This window comes from Phodopus roborovskii, unplaced genomic scaffold, assembly GCF_943737965.1.
Source record: "Phodopus roborovskii unplaced genomic scaffold, PHOROB, whole genome shotgun sequence".
Classification (NCBI taxonomy): Eukaryota; Metazoa; Chordata; class Mammalia; order Rodentia; family Cricetidae; genus Phodopus; species Phodopus roborovskii.
The window spans coordinates 17,880,310-17,904,612 of NW_026126480.1; the positions used below are offsets into that span (position 1 = coordinate 17,880,310).

A 24,303-nucleotide genomic window follows, 5' to 3' on the forward strand; every position below is an offset into this window, starting at 1 on the left:
CTGGTTTCTCCATAACCACATAGTGACCCTCTCTACTAAGATATTCATTGCTCTTCCACTGCCTTTCTTTCCCCTTCAAATGCCCTGTTCCCTCATGTTCTCATCTACCTCCTGTTTCCATTATCACTCTCTTCTCCAGTTTATTCATTAGATTTTATCTAATTGCTTTTCTTAGGGTGATTTATGTGACCCTCTTAGGGTCCTCTTGTTACCTAACTTCTCTGGGACTGTGGATTGTAGTCTTGTTATCCTTTGTTTTACATCTAATATTCACTTACAGGTGTATACATACCATGTTTATGTTTCTGACTTTAAGTTATCTCACTCAGGATGTTTTTTCCTCGTTCTACCAATTTGCATGCAAATTCCATGCAATCATCATTTTTTGACAGTCGAGTAGTACTTCATTGTGTAAATAAATGTACCACATTTTCCTTATCATTTCTTCAGTTCAGAGGCATCTAGGCCTGGCTATTGTAAATAATGCTGTTATGAACACTGTTGAGCAGGTGTCCTTGTGGTATGATTGAGCATCCTTTGGGTATTTACTCAATAGTGGTATTGCTTGGTCTTAAGGTGGATTGAGTCCCAATTTTCTTAGAAACTACCTACCATACTGGTTTCCAAAGTGGCTGTGCAAGTTTGCTCTCCCTCCAGAAGTGGGGAAATGTTTTCCTGACTCCATTTCCTCTCCAAGATAAGCTTCCTTCAGTATTTTTGTTCTTAGCTATTCTGGCAGGTGTAAGATGGTATCTCAGACTTATTTTGATTTGCATTTCTCTGATGATTATGAATGTTGAACACTTCCTTAAATGTCTTTTGGCCATTTGACATTCTTCTGGTGAGAACTATCTGTTTAGTTCTGTGCCCTATTTTTTCAGTTGGGTTATTTATCAACCCTCTATCAGATGTGAGTTTGGTGAAGGTTGTTTTCCATTCTGTAGGCTTTCATTTTGTATTATTGATAGTGTTCTTTGCCTTACAGAAGCTTCTCAGTTTCAAAAGGTCCCATTTATTGATTGCAGCTTTCAGTGTCTGTGCTACTGCTGTTATTTTAGGAAGTGGTTTCCTGTGCCAATGTGTTCAAGGCTACTTCCTACTTTCTCTTCTATCAGGTTCAATGAAGCTGGATTGATGTTGAGGTCCTTGATCCACTTGGATTCTAGTTTTGTGCGTGGTGATAAATATGGATCCATTTGCAATCTTCTGCATGTTGACATCCAGTTATACCAGCACCATTTGTTAAAGATGTTTTTCTTTTTCCATTGTATCATTTTGGCTTCTTTGTCAAAAATCTGGTGTGTGGATTTATGCCTGGGTCTTAAACTCTATTCCATTGATCCACTTGTCGATTTTTATGCCAATACCAAGCTGTTTTTATTCTTTAGCTCTATAGTCAAGCTGAAAGTCAGGGATGGTGACAGTTTTAGGAATTCATGTATTGTACAGGATTGTTTCAGGTATCTTGAATTTTTTGTTTTTCTATATGAAGTTGAATATCAAGGTCTGTGAAGAGTTGTGTTGGGATTTTGATGGGGGTTGCATTGAATCTATAGATTGCTTTTGGTAGGATTGCCATTTTTATTATGTTGATCCTAGTAATCCAAGAGCATGTGAGGTCTTTCCATTTTCTGATATCCTCTTAAATGTCTTTTTTTTGGGGGGGAGGGACTTAAAGCTCTTGTTATACAGGCCTTTCACTTGTTTGGTTAGAGTTACCCCAAGATATTTTTATATTTGTATCTATTGTAAAGAGTGATATCTTTGTGGTTTTATTTTCACCCAATTCATCATTCATATATAGAAGGGCTACTGATTTTTTTTTTTTTTTGAGTTAGTCTTGTATCCTGCCACATTACTGAGGTGTATGTAAGCTGCAGGAGTTCCTGAGTACAGTTTTTGGGGTCACTTATGTATACTATCATATCATCTGCTAATGGCAATAGTTTGACTTCTTCTTTTCCAAATTGTATCCCTTTGATCTCCTTTTATTATCTTATTGCTCTAGCTATAACTTTGAGTACTGTGTTAAATAGATATGGAGAGAGTGTACAGCCTTGTCTTGTTTCTGATTTTAGTGAAATTGCTTTGAGTTTCTCTTCATTTAATTTGATTTTGGCTGTCAGCTTGACGTATATTGCTTTTTTATTATGTTTAGGTATATTCTTTAGTATTCCTGATCTCTTCGAGACATTTATCATGATTTTGTCAGAGGCTTTTTGAGCAGCTAATGAGATGTTCATTTGTGTGTGTGTATGTGTGTGTTTTCCCTTTTAGTTTGTTTATATGGTAGATTACATTGACATATTTTCATATGTTGAATAATCCCTGCATCTCTGGGATGAAGTCTACTTGGTTATGGTGGATGACTTTTCTTTCTTTCTGATGTGTTCTTATATTCAGATTGCCAGTATTTTTTGAGTATTTATGCATCAATTTTCATGATGGATATTGGCCGGTAGTTCTCTTTCTATTATTTTCTTTGTTTCTATTTAATTGATTTCAGCCCTCGATTTTGATTATTTCTTGTCATCTACTCCACTTGGTGAGTTTGTTTCTTTTTGTTCTAGAGCTTCCAGGTGTTCTGTTAATTCACTCTGTGGGGTTTCTCCAACATTTTTATGTAGGCATTTAGTGTTATGAACTTTCATTTTAGTACTGCTTTTATAGTGGCCCATAAGTTTGGGTATGTTGTACATTCATTTTCATTGAATTCTTGGAAATATTTAATTTCTTTCTTTATTTCTTCTTCGATCCAGTGGTATTTCAGTTGGGCAATATTCGGTTTCCATGAGTTTGTAGGCTTTCTAGAATTTGTGTTGTTCTTGAATTCTAACTTTAAGATATAGTGGGTTGTCCTAATTTTTTTGGTATCTGTTGAGATTTGCTTTGTGACTAAGTATGTGGTCAATTTAGAGTAGGTTCCATGGGATGCTGAGAAGAAGGTATGTTCTTTTGTGTCGGGTGGAATGTTCTATAGAATGGCCTTTAACTCACAGGAATTATTTTCCATAGACCTTTCAAGTACGTGCATAATAGGTGTGGGCTACCAAGCGTGGCTCTGGACCTTCTATAGTTTTAAAACATTCATTTTAATCTATGTGAATGCATATGTGTGAGTGTATGTATGCCTTATGTGTCCATGTGCCTGTTTTAGACAGAGAAGTGTGTTAGATTCCCTGGAGCTGGAGTTACTGGTGGTTGTGAGTTGCTAGAAATGAGTACTGGAAACCAAACTTGTTTCTCTGGAAGAGCAGTAAATGTTCTAAAGTGTTGAGCTATAGCTCCTGTCCAGTGGCACTTATCTTGTGATTAAACAGTTCTGTTAGTCTATGAGAACATTGGAGGTGCATTTTTGACTCCATGAGATTAGGAAATTTTGGTTGTGTGATTTCCACATTTCCAGTCAGAAAGACTATCAAGAAATCAGTGAAGGATGTAACAATCTCTCTACTGAAAACTGTAAGAGATTAATGAAAGAAAGTAAGGGAAAAAGCAACAAAAAACAAACAAACAAACAAACAAACAAAAAAAAACCAACCCAAAAATCCGCTGTAAATTGCTGCTGCTGCTGCAGGATGGTCGGCGGTGGAGGGAAGTGCAGGCCGGGTGGGCCGGAGCTGCAGTGTGAGAAGCCAGTTCAAATGAAGAAAAAGTAAAAATCCTGTGAAGCTGATTTCCCCAGCGACCTTTGAAAAGACATCGAAGATTTATTTTACAAGCTTTCCCTGCCTGAAGATTTCTATCATTTCTGGAAGTTCTGTAAAGACCTTGATCCTGAAAAGCCAGCTGATAAGCCTTGGACTTCGGTTAGTGGGTCTCTATGATATCCTTGCTGGGAAACATAAAATGAAGACAAAATCCACAGGCTTGAACTGTAATCTTCACTGGAGATTTTACTATGACCCTCCTGAGTTCCAGACCATTATTACTGGAGATAATTAAACTCAGTACCACATGGGGTATTTCAGGGATTCTCCTGATGAACTTCCTGTATATGTTGGTACAAATGAAGCAAAGAAAAAATATATAATTATTCAAAATGGAGACAATGTGTTTCCTGCCATCAAGGTATTTTTGTTGAAAAACTTAAAGAAGTAACAGATAGAAAGAAAACTAGCATTTTGAAAAACATAGATGAAAAACTCAAAAGAAGCAGCCAGAAAAACTAGGATACTTGCTGGAGCAGAGAACCATGAAAGAAGAGACAGAGAGATAAGAAAGTTGTGCAAAGACTTTTCATGGTACAGGCTTGGTTGTTCCTGTAGATAAAAATGATGTTGGCTATAGAGAGCTCCCTGAGACAGATGCTGACCTTAAACAAATCTGCAAGGCAATTTTGGAGGCTGTAAGTGATGAGGAGAGAATAAAAGTGTTTGCTCCCATTTAGGAAAAGATGACTTTTGTGCTAATGATGAATGTGATTATGGCATGGGGCTTGAATTAGGAATGACCTCTTTTGTTATGGCTCTTATTTTTTTCAGAAAGCTTTTACCTCTTGCGTATAATCTGTTGAAGAGAGATCTGTTTGTAAAAATTATTGAAGATCATCTGGCAAGCAGAAGTACAGAGAACATAGATCAGCTTGCAGGATGAGTGAGTTGCTTTGTCGGTGCAGTGTCTTAAAGTGGGACTGTCAGATGGGGCTTTGTTTTTAAGGAATAAATAAATAATAGAAACATTTATTAAAAGTTTTCATAATATAAAAAAATGTAAAGACAGACATTGCACTGGAAGAATTCAAACTATTAAAATAGCCATACTCTGCAAAGAAATCTTCAGATTCAATGTAATTCATATAAAAAAACTCAATGTTTCCCCTGCAGAAATGGTAAAAAAAAAAAAAAACCTTTAAATTCTTACAGAATCAGGAAAGACACCAAATAGGGGAAGAAATCTTAAGTGAGGGATCAAACTGGAGGAACCACCTTTTCTGATTGCAAATGGCTTTATTGACTCATGACTCAATGCATTGTACATACTCAGGTATCTTGAGGGAGTTATTCTACTGAGCAACAGTGAGAAAGAGGTCCAAACACATTTTTAAAAAGTTAGTTCTATGTCTACAAAACTCTAGAATCATTTTTCTACTTCTTCAGCAAAATGGGCAATGAATCCAAGTGCCAATTTCATTCACTACTATTCTAGTCTTCTATATCGAGACCCCTTTTAAATTTGTTTCAAAATTTATTAATTGGAAAGTAATATCACCACATTACCCAAAACTAAACAGACAAATTATTACACTCAATGTCAGATATTCTTCTGGGAAGACAAGTGTTGTCTCTTTCATTTTCAGTTAACGATTACAAAAGCATTCCATTGGATTCTATGGCATGTGGGACTCACCTGGGGATGGCAAGCCGGGACTTAATGAACCACCTGGTTCCATAAGCCATTTCTGTATAAAAAACAGATGAACTTTCTCTTAAGATGCAAGCAGCATTAATCACTAAAGATTTGCCTTGTTTTATTAGAGCCTTTCCTCCCATCTATTAACCTGCACACAAAGACTCCCAACCTTATCTTTTCTGTCTATGTGTGGCTATAATACTTGACCAGTGAGTGCACTAATGGTTCACATTGCAGAGTGTTCAGATCTAAATGTTCTCTAAAGTCCTCTTCGGGTTTGAGTGTCTGTATTGACTCTAAATGATAAGTGAAAGACTGATGGACTTTATTAGGATGGATTTTTTAAATAACTCAAGAATTAATTGAAAATTAGGAAAGTACTCTTGATCTCTTGACCTCTGTGAAAACTATGTCCTCACTAAGAGGCATTGTGAAGTGCTTTCCTAGCATATGTAGGCCAGTATTCCTAAGGCATGTGGGTACTATATGGATGGTCTGTGGCAACCGCTGTTGATGCTGGACTTCAGGAACTGAGACAAGGAGAGGAAACCATAAGCAGCAACTTGCTTCCAACTAGGTAAGGTTCACTATTGTATCTCCTCTATTTCCCAACACTGTGATCCTTTGAGGGAGAAGATATTTGAGTGGTCAGCTTTCTGGATCCAGGCTGATTGGCATGAAAGACAGTTGAGAATCCTAGATATTAAGTGTCCATTGGAGAGGAATATAGAAGCAAAAAATAGTCTATATATAAAACATTTCAATAGCAGAATTTAGAACTGAGGACACATAATTACTGCAACTCTTGTCTTATTTTTGGATTTCTGGTAAAGCTATCACATTTTAAAGCAAAACTATAGTCATAGAAACACTAAGTAATGTAAAGCTACCAAAACTTCATTTTACTTTATTAAATAAAGAAATGCTTAACCCTTATGTGTGACTAAAGACCCCTGCCATTTCACAGATAACACTTCCTTTAATTTCACAACAAAGCTACGCTGATTTCTCTCATTGTCCAAGTTAAAAATATGGTGAGCACTAAAGAGTTTAAGTGTCACATGTAATTTAATATAGATGACCCCTGTGTCTGTCTTCTGTGCCTCCACTTCAAATTTGGCAGTCAGTGCAAATGGCTAGTGTGAGTCAGAATGAGATCATGGTTGCTTGAAACTCTGCTTAAGTCAGCAGGCAAAGAGTAGAAAGGCTGGGTGATTGGTCTGTTCTCCAGCCCCAAGTATGTTCAGTCTGAAGAAGACTTCAAGGGAGCTGGAAACCATGCTGTAGGCAGGATAGAAAAATGAACTTGGAGTTCTTTCTATTAAAAAAGGGAAAGCAATGGAGGTTTGACAGCTTCAAACATTTCAATGATTTTATATAGAAAGTTGAAGATTTGGACTATTAAACATATGGTGAACAATTGCAAGTGATAGAGCTAACAGCAAATGCAATAATCTGTTACAGTAGTAATTTAAACAGGAAGATCCATGAAGAAGAGACAGGGCATTCTTGAATGAGCTGTAGGTCCTCAGCTATTGAATCACTGAACCTCTCAGTTCATCAAGTCAGGTGATCAGTTGCACCAAAAGAGGGATGGCATGTTTACTTACTCTGAGGGAATTGAAAACAAGCAAAAGAATCAATGCATTTAAAAGACATTTAATACTGGTAGCACTATATCTGGTAAATGTTTAACTCCTCCAGAACTGATGTTATTGTAGGCAGACTATAAAGCTTATATGAGTATTATACCATGTTTAGGGAGATGAAGAATATTAACACCTTCAATCAAAATGAGCCAACAACACAACCCATCAATGATCAATAAAGAAAAATTTGCCTTAGTATTTTCACCATTTAAATCTTAGTGGTGAACTTACCACAAAGCCCAGAACACACTGTTTTCAAATTGTTGCCTTCAGATAAAACTAAGCACGAGACTATCTAAATATATCTAAACCAGGCAGGGTGACACATGTCTGTAACCTCATATTGAAGCAGAATTATCTCAAGGTTGAGAAGATCCAGGGCTAGTCTAAGCATAGCAAGACCTTGTCTGGAAAAGACAGGTCTTTCTCTATCTCGCTATACAATTTTCTAAAATGCATATTAACATATTAAAAAGTACATTGAAACAGATGTAATAATATCTATTTATGGAAATGTATGATAGGCTCTACTTTTCAAAGGAATTGTCAACTGTTTTCTACATCATTGTTATATAACTTTTATTTAAAAATTAGGCAAATATGATATTATTTATATTGTTTTGAACATATTCCATTGAAGGCTGGTTTTCTGGTCAGGGAACATGAATTATGTTAATGCCTGGTTTGTCAGAACTTAGTTACCATGTTAACCATGCATATACTAACCCAAAAACTTTAGCACATTTTTCTGCCCAAATACTCTGTATTTTTAAGACAAAAGTAAAAGTTATTGAGGGGAACATGTTTTAATTGAGGAAAATGAAAAGCAAGCAAGTCATAAACCATGGCCCAGTGTACACAGTGGCACCTTGGATATCTGTAGAAGCAGATGTCTACAAAGGAAGTAAATTTAGTTCATCCTTATGAGTCAGAGAAGGCTTTGTAAAGGAAATATTCTTGAAAGCTGAGGTTAACCGTCTGGGATATTGATGGACTTCTGGGTTAGTGTGAGAATGACATGGAAAGATGCTGACAAACAGTTAAATTCAGAGAGATGTCAGAAAGGATATTGAGTATTGTGTAAATGTGGTTATAGTTCACCATGAAGATCTGAAAAAAATCAAAAGAATTAGATTTTGGCAATATCTGCTTTTTATTAGAAAGAAGTCATGTCATATTATTATAAACTATTACAGAAAATTAAGGTAAATAAGCAGAAAGAATACAGAATAAAAATGATTAGAAACTTAAGCCAAGTAGGTACACAGAGAATAGAATAATTAGATGAAAGGAAAACTGATAATAAATTATGGAAAAAGCAATGGGATTTTACTAGATGGAGTACAATATGAGGAAGATGGCCAGTAATTCTACCAAGTTGCAGGCAGGAGATTGTGGTTGAATGAGCTGACTGGGGTGGGGGCTTGGAGAGATAGCTCAGAAGTTAAGAGTACTAGTTGTTCTTAAGTATACTTGAATTCAATTCTCAGAACCCATATGATGGCTTACAATAGTTCATAACTTCACTTTCAGGAAATCTAATGCCATCTTCTGGTGTCCGTGGGCATAAGTCATACATCTAGTATACATACAGACATACATATGAGCAAAATAATCATATATGTAAAAACAAACACATATAAAATATTGGTGGAGGGTTTGAAGAACACAAAGTTTGAAGGGTTTATAGAATTTCTAATTTACTGGTGTATAAGGAGGCTTTCAAGAGATCATTGAAACTATAGACCTGAATCTTGAGAGAAGGATCTTTGAAGTCAAGGCTTGAGGATATCTTGTATGTGTGTTACATAAAGAGAAGAAGATAGCTAAAATAGTAGGGTGAAACTTAACAATTACCATTGTATTCAAAGAGGAAGAAACACAATGCCCAATTCTTAAAGCCACAGATACTTATAATTTAGTCAAAGGAAGGGATTACTATTAGATCTGTGAAATAATAAAAGAAAATTATACGAAGTATCAAAAAACTTAAAGAAATGGATTTCTCATTTCCCTTAACAGAGATATTTGACACTTGATATGGATGCTCCAAACAATACCACTGTGACAGAGTTCATTCTTTTGGGGTTAACAGAGAATCCCACACTGTGTGTCATCCTCTTTATGATATTTCTAGGAATATATGCTGTTACTTTAGTGGGCAATATCAGCATCATCATTTTAATAAGAAGCTTTCCCCAGCTTCATATTCCCATGTATCTGTTTCTTAGCCACTTGGCTTTTGTGGACATTGGGTTTTCCACATCAATCACACCTATAATGCTTACAGGGTTACTTGGATATGGAACAGTACTCTCTGTGGCTGCCTGTGAAACCCAATTCGGCATCGCAGTAACATTTGGAACAGTTGAGTGCTTCCTCCTGGCTGCCATGGCCTATGACCGATATGTGGCCATCTGCTCACCCTTGCTTTACTCCACACATATGACCCCAAAGATCTGCATTCTCTTAGTTGGGGTTTCCTATGTAGGTGGCTGTGTGAATTCATTGACATTTACTGGTTGTCTGCTGAGTTTGTCCTTCTGTGGACCAAATCAGATAGACCACTTTTTCTGTGATTTCCCTGCTGTGTTGAAACTTTCTTGCTCAGATGTTTCCATTATTGGAATTATACCCTCTATCTCTGCTGGATCTATCATTGTGATCACAGTGTTTGTCATAGCCATCTCCTACATCTACATCCTCATCACCATCCTGAAGATGCGCTCCACTGAGGGCCGCCACAAGGCCTTCTCCACCTGTACCTCCCACCTCACTGCAGTCACTCTCTACTATGGAACCATTACCTTCATTTATGTGATGCCAAAGTCCAACTACTCTACTGAACAAAACAAGATAGTATCTGTGTTCTATACAGTGGTGATCCCCATGCTTAACCCTCTCATTTACAGTTTGAGGAACAAAGATATAAAGAAGGCTCTGAGAAAGACCACCATCAGAATATATCCATAGACTATAACAATTTTACTTGTGTATGCCTGTTTTAGTAACTATCATGTGCCGCTCAACTGAATATTTAAGTTAAAACCCTATTCTTCTGCATTAACTATCACATTTATATACTTGCACATAGCCAAGAAGACACCTTGAAATCTGTCCAGTTATAATACAGCAATAATTATTACTGTTATGGGACTCTGGCATATGTCAAGGTGTTTGTTTAGTTTATGTAGAACACAACAATTTGTGCTTGGTGTTCTAAGCATCTGTTATAACTAAATTATATATGAAACCACTTATTTTGTCAGAAATAAAATAAAGTGGCACCATAATTTTTTAATTTGCAAAATTTTCTGGACATATAAAAATAAATGTTGATCAACCATATAATCATGATGGAGCAGAGATTGATAATAAAATTTAGAGACTTAGTCACTAATAGTCTATGGCTTTATATTTAGTTTTTTTTATAATAAGCCTATTAGGCTGGCATTTTAAATTATACTCAACTTACAGATGAGAAAAATCAAGCCTTGGAGAAATCAAGCAGTTTCTCCAGAGAGATGGAGAGCCATTCCCTCTGTTTCTATTCTCCATCCAACATGGGTGTCCATTCAATTTATCTGGTTATGTTTCCCATGCACTTGACCCATATTACACCATGATAACTGTAATGTTGTGGCACTGTTATGATACACAAGATTTGTTCTAGGTAATAAAGCCTCAGTTAATATACCAATCTTTGGGGACAATTAGCTTTGTAATCAATGTGTAGTTTATTTACAACATAAGCAGGTTAGACCTAGGAAAGCTGGTTTAATTCCTATTTAGGGGGGTATAAAGTCTTGATAATACACTTGTACAAATTTGACTAGCATTCTAGCCATATTTCACTACACATCAAAACCAGACTTCTGACATATATGTAACAATCTAGACGACCAATTCAGTCAAAGTATTTTGATTATTGCTTCAACAGTAATATGGGTTGATGAAGAAATTAGTATTAAAAAAACACATTGAGCCCCCCAAAACTAGAAATGATGTTATAAGTTCCACTGCACATTTTTTTTTTTGCAGCAAGTGCTTATTTTGACTGATACAATCACATTATTATGAGCTCAGAAAAGTAAGGTAAAAGTGGCTTTCACATGGAAACCCCAGACTTAGGTTACCATTTATTACCTTTTAAAGCAAAATTTAGAACTCTATTTCTCAGGACAATAGGACTAGAGGTATCTAGGTTTGGTAATAATATTTCATAAACTATAAAAGGAAAATGTTTATGGTTTACTAAGTGAAACTGTAGAGTGCAATATTTGTCAGAGGAGAATACAGAACAAATGAAAACTAACAGACGTAAGTAAAAATTATAACAACACTATCCCAGCATTTAAACTTTTCATATCTTAATATTTATTTAGTGTAAATGCATACTAAACATTAGACAATTTATGGAAAGGACTTGTAACACAGGGTTACTAAAAACCATGCAGCTGTCCTCTGATTATTAAGAAGGCATTCTTTCTACTGTCAAATGAGAACAAAGCTACAGTCACAAAGAAAATCTCTGTGAATACATCAATATTCTTTCTCCTCCAGTTAAGTACCTTGCACAATGAGGGATACAGACCTCCGTGGGCTATTATTGGAAGTGTTGTTGGAGACACAACTATTTAACATGATCCCAGCATTTGTTAAATGCCATGTTTCATGCTGATGTGGAAAGAATTAAACCATTGTCTTACCTAAAATAATTAATATACTATATAGAAGTCATGTGTTTCTAGAAGCATTTGTTCATTTACACATATAATATGGATAAGAATGAAGAGATGCTATAGACCACAAGAGGGGACCCTTTTTCTTAATCAGGATTGTAGAACAATGTTTGCTTTAAGAAATAGGACTCAAATTGCATAGGAAATAAGGACGAAGCCACTATGGTCAAAATATGTGTATCCCTCCATATTGTTTTTGAATACAATTGAGGTAGGGCGATTCTGATTTAAAGAGCCATATAAAGGCCTATTTCAATGGGTCAGCCTGTAAGTGAAGAAAAATATTCTGATGACTTTATGTTGAAGAACATTAATTGTATGGCCAGACAACTACTGTGTACAACAAAGTAAAGCACATTCAGATGCTTGACCTCCTGGAACTAGTCCAAAGAGATGAGGAAATGATGAGTCCTCAAGACATTTAATGTAGGTGGTATCAAGGGCAAATGATTCAGACATTTCATGTACTTGGTTCTTGCTTACTGTCTCAATGGAATGCTGGTGCTTAGATGCCTCAGAATAGATTCCTAAGTTGCTCTACTATGAGGCGAGAAGAAAAATATCCAAGACACCAAAAATAAAAAAAAAAAAAAAAAAAAAAAAAAAAAAAAAAGGCTCAATTCTTCTCATTAATTTACTGAATTCTGGAATAATTTTAGTCCTCTTCAGTAAAATGAAGACCAAGTGAAAGTAATCAGTTCATTACTTCCTGTTCTTTTCAAAATATAGTACTCCTTTTCAATTTGAAAGGTATCAGGAAGTACATTCTGATGTACTAACTCTCCTGAAGCATGTAAGATACTTGTTCTGTACATTGAATACCCAATTGGGAAACACACATTATTTTCACTTTTAGTATACAAGGGATGAATGTTGGAAATAACAACACAGTCTATGTACATCCACCAGGGAGGGACAGTAAGACCTTAATGAGCCACTTGGTTCCATAAGACATTTCTGTATAACAATCTGAAGAAATATTTTCTCAAAGGGACCAACAGCAGTGGCTCCCAAGGCTTTATCATGTTTGATGAAAGCTCCTTTTCTTACATGATGTATGCAGACACATATCCTCATCTCAACTATATGTAGGGACATTCAATTATCCATTCTATAGAATACTCAGCCTCCATATACATATAAAAGCAAATAGAACAAATCTACTTATAAAATCCCATCATAATTCTATGTAAGCACTCTCCTCTTTTTTAAATTTTATTTTTTTATTTTACATATTGATCTCAATTCCTTCTCCCTACCTCTCTCCCAACCTCCCATGCCCCCCTCCCCAGCTACCCTCTTTTGCTCCCCTCACTTCGTATGTAGGGTGATGCCTTCCAGAGGGGTCATCTAAATCTGTCAAGTCATTTGGAGTAAGGACTAGGCCCTCCCTCTTGCCTATAGATTAAGGGAATATCCCTCCATATGGAATGTGCTCCTAAAGTCCTTTTGTGTACCAGGGATACATCCTGGTTCCACTGTCAGAGGTCTCTTAGACTGCCCAGGCCTTCTAACTGAGACCCATGTTCATCGGGTTTGAGTCGGTCTAGGGGGTCCATTAGCTCTTCCTTGTTCAGGCCAGCTGTCTCTGTGGGTTTCTGTAGCCTGGTCTTGTTCTCCCTCTCTGCATCTGGATTCTAGTTCAGCTCAGTGTTTAGCTGTGGGTGTCTGCATCTGTTTCCATAAGCTACTAGATTAGCACTCTATGGTGGTAAATAAGTTAGTCATCAATCTCATTATCAGGAAAGGGCATTTATGGTAGCCTTTCTGTTATTGCTCAAATTGTTTTTTTTTTCATACTTATATTTATTTATTTTTGATTTTTTTAATTTTTTAAAATTTATTTTATATAACAAAGTCCATTTAAATGAAAACAAACATAACAAACATTTATAGACAATATTTGGGAATTTGGGCGTCGTTCTTTCCAAAATACTTCCTGCTGGTAAGGGGCGCTGTCATGGGGGATTCCAAGAAGATTCAGAAATCCTGGCTGTAGTCTGTAAGGCTGCTTTGTCCAGCTGTTTTGAATGTAGGATCACCTGGTACTCTGTTTCAGGCGGTCTGGCTTGATCAAACCACATTAGTCTGGGAGGAATCCACATCTTTTCATTTTCTGTGGAAACAAAAATAGAAATCCTTTTCCCCAGTAACTTGTCCTTCAACTTAAATTTTGGAGTCAAAACATTTTTTTTAATTTAATTTATTATTTTACATGTCGATCCCAGTTCCCTCCCTCCTTCCCTCCCTCCCTTTTACCCTGTCTGCCCTCTCACATGCACTCTAACCACCCTCCCCTCCCATCTACCCACCCCAATTCCATATGTAGGGGAATGCCATCCAGTTGGGTTCATGTAGGTCTGACAGGTCATGTGAAGTAGGGACTAGGGCTTCTCTCCTGTCTCTAGATTAAGGCAGTTATCCCTCCATGGGGGATATGTTCGCAAAGTCCTTTTGTGCACCAGGGATACATCCTGGCTCCACTGTCTGAGGTCCCTTAGACTGCTCAGTCCTTCTGGCTGAGACCCACATTCAGGGGGGCCTGAGTCAGTCCCATGCTGGCTTCCCAGCTATCAGTCTAGTGGCCCTTAGCTCCTCCTTGTTCAGGTAAGCTGTCTGTATGTGTTTCTGCCACCTGGTCTTGTCCTCTCCATCTGCATCTGGGTTCTAGTTTGACTCAGTGTTTATGTATGGGTGTTTGATCCTGTTTCCAACAGGCATTAGTTGAGGGCTCCATGGAGAAGTTAGTTGTTGATCTCACTCTCCGGAAGGGCATTTATGATAGCCTTTCCACGGAAGCTCAAATTGTTAGTTGGGAGCAGTCTTGTAGTTCTCTCGACCTTTCTTTGTGTTCAATTTTATCTTCAAACCAATATTGGCTCCCTCTTTTATGTCTCTCTCTCTCTCTCTCTCTCTCTCTCTCTCTCTCTCTCTCTCTCTCTCTCTCTCTCTCTCTCTCTCTCTTTCCTGTCTTCTATTCCTAACCAGGCTCAATCTTCCTGGTTGCACGTGTTTTCCTTTCCTCCCCCTCATTTTCTCCTACTTCTCTCTCCATTTGCTGCCCCCCCCCCCACTTTCCCTGTGCTCTGGGGGACTTGTCCCTTCCCGCTTCTATGAGGGACTTTATATGAATCTCTTAGAATACACCTTGTGAGTGAGCCGCTGCTGCCGCAGCGTCTGCCTCCCTCATGGCTCTGCTCCCGGGTCCCAGGAGGGCGCAGCAGCGCTCTGGTCCCTCGCCCACCCCTGCTCCGCTCGGCCAGGCTCGCCGGGCAGAGGGGCGGCGACCAGCATGTATAAGAGCCCACAGTGGCTCTGCTCAGCCCTGCTGCTCAGGGACGCCCCCGGCCTGACCAGCATGTATAAGAGCCCACAGTGGCTCTGCTCAGCCCTGCTGCTCAGGGACGCCCCCGGCCTGTGCCGCTCGCTTGCGCCAGCCCGCCGGTGCTCAGGTCTGGGTGCTTGACTGCAGGCAGCGGCTTCGGGCACCGGGAGGTCGCAGCCCGGAACAGTGAGTTCCATGGGAAACGGCACGAGTAGGCTCTACAGTGCTCTCACCAAGACACTCAGCACCCGGAGTATTTGGTGTCAGCTGACCCAGAACATCTGGAACCCATTGATCCTAAGGAACTTCTCGAGGAATGCAGAGCTGTTCTGCACACTCGTCCACCTCGATACCAGAGGGATTTTGTGGCCCTAAGGAGAGATTGCCCCAGTAACCACCCTTACATTAGAGTCATGCAGTGGAACATCCTTGCCCAAGCTCTTGGAGAAGGCAAAGATAACTTTGTACAGTGTCCTGTTGAAGCACTCAAGTGGGAAGAAAGGAAATGCCTTATTCTGGAGGAAATCTTGGCTTACCAACCCGATATATTGTGCCTCCAAGAAGTGGACCATTATTTTGACACCTTACATCCACTCCTCAGTAGACTGGGCTACCAAGGCACATTTTTTCCCAAGCCCTGGTCCCCATGTCTCGATGTTGAACATAACAATGGACCAGATGGCTGTGCTTTATTTTTTATTCAAAACCGTTTCAAGCTCATCAGCAGCACCAATATTAGGCTGACAGCCATGACCCTAAAAACCAATCAGGTTGCCATCGCACAGACCCTGGAGTGCAAGGAATCAGGCCGACAATTCTGTGTTGTTGTCACCCACTTAAAAGCACACACTGGCTGGGAGAGGTTTCGATCAGCTCAGGGCTGCGACCTTCTCCAGAACCTCCAGGACATCACACAAGAAGCCAAGATTCCCCTCATTGTCTGTGGGGACTTCAATGCAGAGCCAACTGAAGAGGTCTACAAACACTTCGCTTCCTCCAGCCTCAATCTCAACAGCGCCTACAAACTGCTGAGTCCTGATGGACAGTCTGAGCCTCCATACACGACCTGGAAGATCCGCACCTCAGGGGAGTGTCGCCACACCCTGGACTACATCTGGTACTCCAGACATGCTCTGAGTGTCACATCTGCTTTGGATCTGCTCACTGAAGAACAGATTGGGCCCAACCGGCTCCTGTCCTTTCATTATCCCTCAGACCACCTGTCACTAGTGTGTGACTTCAGCTTTAATGAGGAGCCTAATGAACTTTTATAAATACTGCATCATATTAATCATGAGCGTCTTAACCAGGGATGTTTTGGTTGCCTGAAAAACGACAAGACACCCAGTTTCTGCCACTTCACTCTCCATGGTTTCCAGCATGCCCTCGGAAAAAGAATTTGTTCACAAACCTTTCCAATTAAAACCTGCAGCAAAAAGAATATTTGCACTCCAGTTTTGGCTTGTATTGTTAATTTTCCATCGTTTAAGGGCATTAAATTACTTATTGGAAGTTGTTTTTTGTTTGTGTTTTTAAGTACATAAAAATAGTGAAATACCTGTTACTATGGTAGCATACTCATTCTTGACCAAGCTGCAAGTTTTCCACTATTGATTCTCTGTACTTCCTTCTCTTGTCCAAATATCTTGTGGAATGGAAGCTGGAATGTGACTATTGTACAGTTCTTTTATAAGCATGAAAGTGGGAATCAAATTTGACACCTCAAAGAAGAGACAAACAACAACAAGTTTTGATGAGAATAGGTAGGGAAAACAAAGCACACTGTTGCTACACTCATAATTGGCAAGGTCATTATGTGGACTGTATGGAAGTTTTGAAAAAGCAAAAGTAGAACCTCCATATGTCCTAAGAATGTGGTGTAGCAATTCCTTTAATGAGTATACATCTAAATGAAATTAAGTCAGCCACACACACATTGAGGATATCTCATTTACCACATCAATTTCATTCAAGATAGTCAAGACACAGAAACAACTTAAGTGACTGTCAGTGATGAATATATATATATATATATATATATATATAAATTAGAGCCTGTGTGCACTCTCTGTCGCTCTCTGTCTCTCTGTATCTTTCTCTGCCTCTCTTTCTGTCTCTCTGCTTCTCTCTCTGTCTCTGTCTGTCTGTCTCTCCCTCTCCCTCCCTTTCTCTCTCTCTCTTTTACACACACACACACACACACACACACAGACACACACACACACACACACACACACACGCTTATTCAGCATCAAGAGAGTTTTTTTTTTTTTTTTACCTGCAGTATTATGGATGGAATTTGAGACCTTTGTGCTATTGAAAATAATCCATATGCAGAGAGAAAAATATTTCAGAATCTCAGTTACCTGTGGAAATTTTAAAATTTCAAACTCACAGAAAGATCACATCATTGATTATCAGGCAAGAGATATGGACAATGGAATACACAGGTTAAAGAGAACAAAGATGCATATATAAAATGAATGTTTGTTGACCTCCTGAACAGTAAGAGATAGTTAATCATATTTTATTATATGTTATAAATTTGCTTGAAGAGTAGGTTGCAAATATTTCTCACACAAAAGGAGTGAGATGATGGATGTGTTAATTTCTGTGACTTGATATTTCCTAGTTGAAGAGATAAGCACACCATAGGCAGAGTTACTTCATGTGAAGCAGTCTTGAGAGAGTGAAAAATGTCAGCATATTTAAGGGTACAAAAGAAAATAAAGATTTAATCTTAGAGTTTGTGTCCCACAGAATAACAGATGTCTTTAAGAAAATATTTTTCTGCCTAACTGTTTCTTCAGAGCACCCTTAATCTCATTATTTCTCAGGCTGTAGATGAGTGGATTCAACATGGGGATCACCACCATGTAGAACACAGACACCACCTTGTTCTGGTCTGTGGAGTAGCTGGACTTGGGCATCACATAAATGAATGTGATGGTCCCATAGAACAGAGTGACTGCAGTGAGGTGGGAGGTGCAGGTGGAGAAGGCCTTTTGGCGGCCCTCAGTGGAGCGCATCTTCAGGATGGTGAAGAGGATGTAGATGTAGGAGACAGCAATTACAAACACTGTCACCACAATGATGGATCCAGCTGTGAATGATGGAACAACTGCAGAGACACTGACATCAGAACAGGACAGTTCTACTAATGGGGCAAAATCACAGAAAAAGTGATTGACTCTATTGGATCCACAGAAGCCTAATGAATAGAAACATATAGTAAAAGACCAAGTGTTAAGAAAACCACCTATGTAACCAACTAGGAGCAACTGGACACAGACTTGTGTGGACATTTTGATTGAATAAAGCAGTGGGTTGCAGATTGCCATGAAGCGATCATAAGCCATGGCAGCCAAAATGAAACACTCAGTTGATCCAAAGAAGACAACTGAACCAAGCTGGATGGCACAGCCAACATAGGAGATTGTGTTTCTCTCCACCAGGAAGTTGAAAAGCATGTTGGGTGTGACAGAAGATGAGTAGCCTATATCAGCAAAAGCCAAGTGACTTAGAAAAAAGTACATGGGGTGATGGAGTTGGGAAGAGACTCTGATGAGAAGGATGGTGCTGAGGTTCCCAGACACAGTCACCAGGTAGATGCACAGGAAGATGAAGAATAGAATGACCCTAAGGACTGGGTCATTTGTTAAGCCCAATAAAATGAACTCTGTCACTGCAGTGTGGTTTCCATCCTCCAGGAAAGCCATGGGATAGTGTAGCTGCTGCCAAAACAAGGTTGTGATAGAGATATTACAGGAAGGGTTTTATAAATATATTATTCTCATTAGTTCATGGAAGGTATTACAAACAGATTATTATTAGAGTTTTGTTTTATTTTGTACTTAGAATTATGTTCCAATGATTATGTATTTGTATGTAATGAACTCTATAGTTTAAAACCTGTTTTAGCTAAAACAACAGGAATTATACTTCAAGCAATGTGTGTTTTCATAAATATGCATTAGTTGTAAGAATTAAAAAATGAAACTTTTAAGAATATTTAAAATGTCTTGGTATAGCAAAAATAAACAATGTCTAGGATGGGACACTGGAGCTTGAGTAGTAACTAACATTTATGCAATGCTTATTAGAATTACCATTTTATATTTAATTCTAGTCAAACATCCATGAAATTGTTTAAGTATTTTTATTATTCATAACTTATTGGTGAGGAAGCTAATTTGGAAAATGTCCAATAATTTACCTAAGATTGTTTATGTAGTAATAAGAATGCAAATCTCTAGGTTGATTTTGGTTTATTCATTTTGTAGCTTTTCCTCCATTGAAATTAATTAGCAGTTACAATAGAGTTGGGTATTTTGTAAATGGAAAGAAAATAGGTTAGATTTTTCAGTTCTGATGGCCAGTGCATAAAAAGGTTCTTAGTTATGGTTTACAATATCTGTCCATTAAATAAGAAACAATTTTGAAAGGTACATATACATATTCTCAAATAGCAAAGGGAAATCAATAAACCAGACTGATTCACAAAAACCTAAATCTCACCTCATAAAAATGAGAATCAATCCAGATTTCAGACAGAAACCCAAAGTTGTTATGATTATACAGCTCTAAACTGTCTTTTATTGTTTTCATTAGAGAGTCTCTCTGATGAGTCTAGAGAGTCAAAGTTGACTTGAAACACACCGGGGACCATTATTACAGTCTCCAGTGACTGTTGAGAAATGTTTTTCTCACAAATACAAATAATCTTCAAGGATCCAGTAAATCTTCCTTCTTATTTTTGTTTAAGTGCAAGTACACTTTTATTTGTTAATTACAAGAAATGTAACAAATTATCTGACAGACTAACAATTTCGTGTGTATATCAGCACTTCAGATTAGCAAGTACTCAGCTGCATATACAAAAGGATAGCAATGGCTTTCTTTCATTTGCTATCTTTAACTTTTAAAATAATTATTTTCATTAATTATTTGAGAATTTTTATGATTGTATTTACCCAACTTCTTCCATATCAACATTGCCTCTTCTTATACACCCAACTTTGTGTTATTTTTTAAAAAACCCTTCAAGATATCTTGTGTTTCCCATAAAATCCTGTGTATGTATGTAGGTGTCAATTGGTGTATAGGATCACACCCTTAATGAAAATTGGCTCTCCTCTCTCAGCAGGGAACACTTTTGAATAAACTTCAGTGAGAGGTGGGAATTCACATCCATCTCCCCTGACCATGCTGGAGTTTTGTCTGGCTTGAGCTTGCACAGGTCTTGTGCACATTGTCACAAGTCACTGTGGATTTACATTACAATGCAGGATCTGAACTACTACTGTCAACAGGATTTAAATACCTCATGGATTACTTGAATTTCCCACCTTACTTTTGGTCTCCCCACTCCTGCTTTTAGGCCCAGATCTTACAACTAACTATGCCTGTCATCAATGGCCAATGTTTATGAAGCTGATTGACTTCTCAATTCCTTTCCAGGGATCTTGATCCCTAAATTCCTTTAAACTGTATACACTTCACTCCATTTCTCCATTGTAAAAACTGTCTTAATTGAATTTCTTATGTTCAGGATGCCTTTTTACATGACAGACAGAGTTAGTTAATAAAGTACTTTAAATTTACTCAATTTACTTTCACTAACTAAATCCATGTAGTTGAATGTCTCATATAGGAAACACACACAATGGCCTAGCAACCTAGCAACTGTGAATATTACTGCTCTTTACATAATTGCTTATGTATCTTATTTTAAATTTGATATATCGTAGTCACCTAGAAAGTCATTCACTTCATTTCAGTTTTCCAGTTAAATGGAATGAAAGTTTTCAAGGTTCTTCCTTCAATTTTCTGAGTTTCATTGCTATCCATTGTAATGTCTCTCTTTTCATCTCTAATTTTATTAAGTTGGGATTTCTCAGCCTACTTTGTATACTTTGGGTAAAATCTGTCTATCTTGAAGAATCAGTTCTTTGTTTCATTAGTTCTTTTTATTGCTTTTTAGTTTTCATTTGATTAATTCCTTGTTTGATTTCAATTATCTTTCCATGTACTGATTTTGGTTTGACTTGTTCTTGTTTTACCAAGGCTTTAATATTCACCAAGTTATTTATTTATGTTATTTTTTCTTATACTTTAAAGTAGAAAATGAAGACATATCCCCAAATTCTTTTTATGGAGCCAATACTATTCTGATACCCAAATCAGATAAAGATCTAACAAAAAAAATATATAGGCTGATATCTCTTGTGAATACAGACACAAAAATTCTCAAAAAAAAAAAAAAAACTTGTAAACTAAACTCAAGAAAATATTAAAAATTATCCTCCTTGATCAAGTTAACTTTATCCTTGAGATGTAGGGATGTCTCATTATATGTAAATCAATAAATATAGCCTTTCACATAAATAAACTAAATGACTCAAACAACACATTGCATCATTGCATGCAGAATAAACATTTGATAAACTCCAACTTCCCTTCATGATAAAAGTACCAGAGAATGTAAGGTTACAGAAAACACACTTCAAGCTAATAAAGACTACATGTACTGCTTGTCTACAAGCAACATCATGTTAAACAGAGAAAAACTCAAATCATTCACACTAAAACCAGGCAAAAGACAAGCATATCCATTATGTTCTCTTTTGTTTAATGTAGTGCTTGAAGTCTTATCCAGAGTAATGAGACAATTGAAAAAGAAAAAGGAGATACAAATATGAAGGGAAAAAGTCAAACTGTCCCTTGTTAATATGATTCTACCTATAAAAGGCCCTAATGCCTCTACCAGTAAATTCCTATAACTGATAACCACATTTGGGAAAATAGCAGGAGACAAAATTAACATGAAAACACAAAAATCAGTAGCCTTCTTTATGCAAATGATAAACATACCTTTCTTTATACAAACAGGGTTAAAGGGGGGGGGGGAAATCACCATTTACAAGGATCTCAAAAATCCCTTGAAATAAATTCAAAGAGATAAGTCTAAACAAAATGTTTACTCTATTTTATAAATGAATACCATGAAACTTTAAGAAATCAACTAAACTGTAAAATGTGCTTGATGTTACTGATTTTAAACATAAGTAGTTACCAATTTTCTTTTTAGAACTCCTTTCCTTGTATCCCACAGATTTTGTCTTCATTTCAAGTCTAGAAAATTTTAAATTTCTTCAATCATATATGGTTTTTTTTTTGTTTTGTTCTATTTTTGAGAGAGGATTTCTCTGTGGCTTTGGAGGTTGTCGTAGAACTAACTCTTGTAGATAAGGCTGGTCTCAAACTCACAGAGATCCTCCTGTCTCTGCCTCCTGAGTGCTGGGACTAAAGGTGTGCACCACCACTGTCCCTCAATCATATATATATATCATTTAAAAATATGTTGTTCAATTTCCATGACTTAATGCAATTTCTGTGGTTGATCTAGCTTTATTCATTTGTGGTCAGACAATACAAGAAGTTATTTCAAGTTCCTGCATTTGTTATAAATTGGTTTGTGTCCTATTGATTGTATTATAGAGAAAATTCAATGGATTGCTGAGATGAATGCGCATTTTACAGTGTTTGGAAAGTTTTATAGATGTCTGTTAGGTTCATTTCATCTATGATAGCCTTTAAATCTTACATTTTGTTGGGGTGATCTGTCTGTTGGTAAAAGTGGGATATTGATGTCATCCATTATTATTCTGTTAAAGTTAATATGTGTCCAAATATCCATACCGTTTGCTTTATGAAATGAGTTCATCAAGGTAAAATGTATATCGGTTTAGAGTGGTGCTGTTTTCTGATGGATTCTTTATAGCTACAGACACTATTTCTGTAAAGAAGCAGGCTATAGAAAGAAAAGAAAAAAAAAAAAAAAACTTTACCAGCTGTTGGTTTGACAGAGGCTGAGTAACTAGAATGTACAAAGATTTCAACATTCAAAGTCAAGAGTATAGATAACACAATTTAAAAATAGAGCATGGAACTAAACAGAGAGTTCTCAAAATATTAAATGCAAATGACCAAGAAATACTTTAAAAAGTATACAGCATACTTATCAGGGAAATGAAAATCAAAACTACCTTGGGATTTCATTGTAACGAGTACAGGTTTTTCTGCCTGCCACCGCCTGGTCTTGTCCCGCCACCCCACCAGCCCCAAATAATACGCAGAGACTCTGTATTTGATACAATGCTGTTGGCCCGGTTACTTGTTTCTTATCAGCTAGCTCTGCCTTAATTATTAACCCATTTCTGCTGATCTATGTATTTCTCTTACCTGGGAGCCCGCGGCATACTGCTTTCTCCAGACTCTCCATAAATGGCGCCCACGTGGCTAGTAAGAATTTCCACTTAAAATGTAACAAAAGCTTAAAAACAGGTTTTAGAAACAAAAGAACAGAGACAAGCAAGGTTTCTTGGTAGCAGCATTTTTCTCGGTTGGACTCTGACTTGTGAGAGACAAGCAGATTGAGCGGCTCCTTTAAAGGAAGGTTCCTGACTCAGCATAAGCGGCAAAAACACACACAGCTTTTAAAAAGCACTGCTAACAATTCATTGGTGTGTATGAGAGCTGGCAATGGCAGGGACCACATCTCCAAGCCGGCAGCATGGGGCTGGATTGCAGTGCAGACCAAGGCAATGACTACAGCTCTCATTGCTGGCGGTAAAATAACTGCCTCCATCTTTGGTAAACCAGGCAGGAACAACTATGACTTTCATTTTAGCAATGTTGTTGTTTACCTGATAAAAGACTCGTGGCTATAAAAAGATTTACAGTAAAGACAGATTCACATTAAAAAAAGGCGCTAAAAGTTTACAGTGTGTTTTAAAAAAATATACAAAGGCTTGGAAGAGAAAGAAAAAAAAAATGGAATGGTTTTAAAAAGACAAAGAGGAACTGGGTGTGGCGGCATACACCTTTAATCCCAGCACTCGGGAGACAGAGGCTAGCAGATCTCTGTGATTCCAAATAAACCTATGGTAGGCAGAGTGAAGTCCAGGACCGATAAAAGTTACACAGAGAAACCATGTCTCAAAAAATGAAAAAATAAAAGTAAAATAAACAGAGTAATAATAAAGCCACGTAAAGATGAAAAGCTCAGAGAGAATCTGGTTACTGTATGCTATTGTGCTATCTCTGCATTGTTTGACTGCTGAGAAAATAACAACAACTGATAAAGGAAATGCTGCTGAATTAATTCAATTTATATATTTTAAAAATGCTTTGACTCAAAAATGTAAGTTCAAGGACAAGTTACTGGGGAAAA

The 24,303-nt window shown here is 37.4% G+C and overlaps 2 protein-coding genes and 2 pseudogenes across 2 annotated transcripts; 3 read left to right on the forward strand and 1 right to left on the reverse strand.

Moving 5' to 3' along the window:
- Nucleotides 1–3,578: 3,578 nt before the first annotated feature.
- Nucleotides 3,579–4,647, forward strand: LOC127228125 (histone PARylation factor 1-like; annotated as a pseudogene).
- A 4,388-nt stretch (nucleotides 4,648–9,035) lies between these two features.
- Nucleotides 9,036–9,974, forward strand: LOC127228173 (olfactory receptor 477). Its single transcript, XM_051192649.1, has one exon. It carries the CDS (start codon nucleotides 9,042–9,044, stop codon nucleotides 9,972–9,974), a length of 933 nt encoding a protein of 310 aa, XP_051048606.1. The 5' UTR covers nucleotides 9,036–9,041.
- A 5,127-nt stretch (nucleotides 9,975–15,101) lies between these two features.
- LOC127228119 (nocturnin-like) lies at nucleotides 15,102–16,354 on the forward strand (annotated as a pseudogene).
- Nucleotides 16,355–17,842: 1,488 nt separating this feature from the next.
- On the reverse strand, nucleotides 17,843–18,787 carry LOC127228152 (olfactory receptor 478). Its single transcript, XM_051192627.1, has one exon. It carries the CDS (start codon nucleotides 18,785–18,787, stop codon nucleotides 17,843–17,845), a length of 945 nt encoding a protein of 314 aa, XP_051048584.1.
- Nucleotides 18,788–24,303: the final 5,516 nt, after the last annotated feature.

Bases quoted from the DNA above. Each gene is read 5' to 3' on its own strand.
- LOC127228173 (XM_051192649.1), top strand. From the start codon at position 9,042: ATGGATGCTCCAAACAATACCACTGTGACAGAGTTCATTCTTTTGGGG.
- LOC127228152 (XM_051192627.1), bottom strand. From the start codon at position 18,787: ATGGCTTTCCTGGAGGATGGAAACCACACTGCAGTGACAGAGTTCATT.